The 4,003-nt window shown below is 43.8% G+C and overlaps 1 protein-coding gene across 1 annotated transcript; it reads right to left on the bottom strand.

The window, feature by feature from the left end:
• Positions 1 to 225: 225 nt before the first annotated feature.
• Positions 226 to 2,007, bottom strand: sp9 (sp9 transcription factor). The gene is made up of 2 exons (XM_030787012.1): positions 1,987 to 2,007; positions 226 to 1,527 (listed from the first exon to the last, which is right to left on the bottom strand). Exons 1-2 carry the CDS (start codon positions 2,005 to 2,007, stop codon positions 226 to 228), a joined length of 1,323 nt encoding a protein of 440 aa, XP_030642872.1.
• Positions 2,008 to 4,003: the final 1,996 nt, after the last annotated feature.

Genomic DNA, 4,003 nt, shown 5'->3' with positions numbered 1-4,003 from the left:
TTTTATTTCCAATTCGGATGCGATTAATTGCAAACACTTAGATATTCAATGGTTTTTAAAAATGTAAATATGCTTTCAACAGTGTTTCACAAACTCCAGACCCGTTTTCTCTTTTTTTTTCTTTCTTTTTTTCTTAAATAAACCTACCGGTTTTGGAGATTATATTGATTTTCTATCGAAAGCATCGAGGTTATTTTCTTTTTTTTTGCCGTGGAATCAAGCCATTCAAGACTCGTTTTGCGGAGAAGGGTCCTTGACCGTGACCCTACCGGTGTTTACTCCTTCTAAAATCAGTTCTGGAGACTCGGACCGAGGCGTCTCCAGGTTACTGGTGTCGGTGTCACTGTCGCTACCCTTTTTCCCTCCTCCTCCGGCGGTGTGTGTTTTAATGTGCTTGCTCAAGTGGTCGCTTCTCATGAAGCGCTTGTTGCATACGGGACAAGCGAACCTTTTCTCTCCGGTGTGGGTGCGAAGGTGCCTCTGAAGTTCATCGGATCTGGTGAATCGTTTACCGCAAAAAAGCCAGTTGCAGACAAAAGGCCTCTCGCCAGTGTGCCATCTGAGGTGCGCCTTTAGGTGAGACGTTTTGCCGTACACTTTGCCACAGCCGGGAATATGACAGCTGTGAAGTCCTTTTCTCCTCAGACTGGCACCCGCAGGCCCCAGCCGCTCCGCCTCTTGACAGTTCGGACAGTCGCAGGTCGCTCGGCCGGAATATCTCCTGGATGACCTGGAGGACGTTCCTATCCCTGAACTGGCTCCAGATATCATGGCGTTGGCGGCGGACGTGTCCGTGTACGTGGGGATAACAGTTTTGAAGCCCTCCTGCGTTAACAGGTGTTGGCTGGTGGACAGGAGGTGTGATGCGGTGGGACTGATGCCGGTGGAGCTAAAAGCGGAGTGCGTCAGTGTGGAGAAGTCAGGGTTGTAGCCGCTAAGCTGAGAGTGTATGGCTTGGGGGGTTCCGGAGTGCAACGAGGTTTGTAGGGTACCGGCAGGATTCTGGACCTCGAGCCAAGAACCCGGGTTTGTGTGGACGTCCCACCACGAGGACGCCCCGTTGGCAACCTCACCCGAAATGGTCGAATGGAAACCAGACTTGTACCACGACTCATACGGATGTGCCATCCCCACTCTCGGATACAGAGTTTCTGCCGAACTGTGAACTTTGGAAATGAAAGCTGACTGTCCGGACTCTTGGGAACTAACGCTCGCAGAGTTGGAAAACAAACTGCTGTACTCAGTAGAGAACGCGGAGGAGGTCGGGGATGTGGATGCCAAGCAAAACGCGCTGTTACTCGTGCCGGTTGTCGTCGTTAGTCCGGTGGTACTACGGCTTGTCGCTACTGTGAATCCGGGTAGACTGGATCCTAAGTTGCAGCTGGATGAGGATCTTTTCCATGGATGAAATCCACCTTTCGAAAACGCACTGGAGTCAGGTAAAGTGGTGAGTGGACTGGTATTGCCAATTTTGTTACAAGTTGCAGCCAGCATAGCTAAGGGGGTAGTTCCAAATCGCGGTTCTTCCTGCAAAGAGAAAAGTTCGTGTCCTTAACAATTGTTCAAAGCTTTGTGTCACGCAATGTGATAAACACGGCTAAACGTAACGCTATAAAAAGCTAAACCGTCACATGAAAAAAGCAGCAACAACAATAACAACAACAACAACAACAAGAAAATCTACGTTAATTTGCTGCTTGATAAAAGTAGACTGCTCAGTTTTTGCAGGTTCACACGGCTTGTAAATATACTACTTAGTTCTCAGTCACATACCCCAATAACCAGAAATATTATGATATCCTAATATTTGATATTACGTGAATATAACTTTGATTCATGAATATTACAAACTAAATTACACACCACATAAGGGGACTCACTCAAGTCTATGGCAGACAACGGAGAGTTGAGGAAGACAGTCTCGCTGAACAGAAACAATAATGCTAAATCGTTGTCTACCGTTTGAAAAATGAATTAGCTCCTTACCCCGAGTATAGACGTAGCCATAGCCAGGGCTTTTTCTATGCTTAATTGTTCACAACAACAAAGATGCTATGTTCCAGCTTGACTCTGACACTTCGCTTTTCGCAACTCTCACGGATTCTGTCTTGGCTCGAAGCTCCCTACTCTACCTAGTTGTAGTGAGCGCGTTCTTTGAAGTACAGCTGGCCAAAAATCTCAACCAATCTACGCCGCCGATACTTCGCGAGGAGTCGAATTCAGCCAATAAGAGATGCGACCATGACAGAAATACTACAGCGGCACGTCAATCAATAATTGGTGTACGGATCCTACTGTCAAGCACCAAACGATCTCGTATTTTGAACATTTTTATATATATGGCTATCAAGGCGCAATGTCTCCACGCATTATACCAGCTCAAATTGATATAATAACACAGGCATCTCTAAGGGTAAGCATTTACTCGTCCATAATTATTTTTAATTTTAATTTTGTTTCCGACGTATGACTACATCTTAAATTAGTAAAAAAAAAAGATTTTCATACACATTCACTAAACGGACAAAACCACCTTTGACTAGGGCTTCTGGAATTTAACTGTTACAATAATTCTGTATTTACTATTTTCCACTCTTTTAAAGTAATATGTCCCGCCCAAACCATTCTTAAATATCGAGCAGACCTATTTCTGTGTCTTGTTTTCAGAGAGAGGTCGGATAAAGCGGGCTTTTGAGTCACACGAAGACGTTGTCTCAAGTTCTTGACTGCAGCTGGACCAAAATTGTCTAGTGACACGCGAGTCAGATGAATTAACGTCGTCTGGGAATAAGTTTGGCAAACTTCTTTTGAGAGGAAATATCGAATCTTTGTGTGGGACTGTATAGTTGGACAAATCATCATTGGTCTAGGGTGCTGTGGATAACAACGGAACTCTCACAACAGGTGAATTCTTTTAACATTCAAACTACCTGTGTGCCTGCGCGCGCGCGTGTGAGTGTGTGTGTGTGTGTGGTGTGGGGGTGGGGGGGGGGGGGCGGGGAGAGAGAGAGAGAGAGAGAGAGAGAGAATGCCACAGAGAGACTTGTGGAAGGGTGGGAACGAAGGACCTGGCGCGCGTGCGCTTATACCAGCGCTTCTTTTTAAATGCATATAGAATCACTGCCAACATGAGAGGGGTGACGTGGTGACAAAGACTTTTGGAAATAACCAGAAATGGTTGACAATTTGATCAAGGCACCCACAAGACATTTGATAAGATCAGAAAACCAGCGGAAAACCGTAGTTTTTCACAACAAAGCATATTGCTAGGCGTCACATCTATTACAGCGGATTAAGCACATTTTTTTAATTATCCGCCTTAAAATAACTTAACATAATATGAGATTAATTTATGCAGTTAACGGGATATTAAAATATGGAGGAAAATAACAACTTGAATGACATTTGTCTTCAAATTAATGCAACTGCCATCTGTCTGCATTTTTAAATAACACTAGATAGTGTTATTATTTTGACAGTTTCCTTTTTTTTTAATTTTCTTTCTTTTTTTTTTTTTTACGAAGATCAGCACATTATGCCAGCGTGTTCCACAATTTGTTAAAACATTTAAGAGTAATGACATAATGTAACAATGGTCTGCTTTGGAGTGAATCATCATCCCTTTAAAAGTTAAAGCAATTTTCTCGAGAATGGCCCTTGCCGAAAGCTGTGCATTACAGTATTCAAAACGGCCAAATAATGCTCTATTATCGAGGCTGACTGCTGCCAGTCCGGCTCAGCGCAATTTACTCAACCGCGTTTTGCTTTAAATTCCCACCTATGGCGAGGAGAATATAAAACAATTTATTCAAATCCGAGGGATGGAGCTTTAAAAAAAACGCTTCATTTCTGCAATCATTGCAATTTGAAAGAGGCGCAATTAGCACGATCAAATGTCGATTCTGCATGCGCAAAATTTGATTGAGATGCAAAAGTAGTCTACTTAGATGCTCAGTTTTGTGAATATCTTCGCAGGTTTGTGCGGGAGACTGTGCGTGTTATT

The sequence above is a fragment of the Chanos chanos genome, chromosome 10 (genome assembly GCF_902362185.1).
Source record: "Chanos chanos chromosome 10, fChaCha1.1, whole genome shotgun sequence".
NCBI lineage: Eukaryota > Metazoa > Chordata > Actinopteri > Gonorynchiformes > Chanidae > Chanos > Chanos chanos.
The sequence above is the reverse complement of the archived record's forward strand: the minus strand, read 5'-3'. Positions and strand labels throughout refer to the sequence as shown.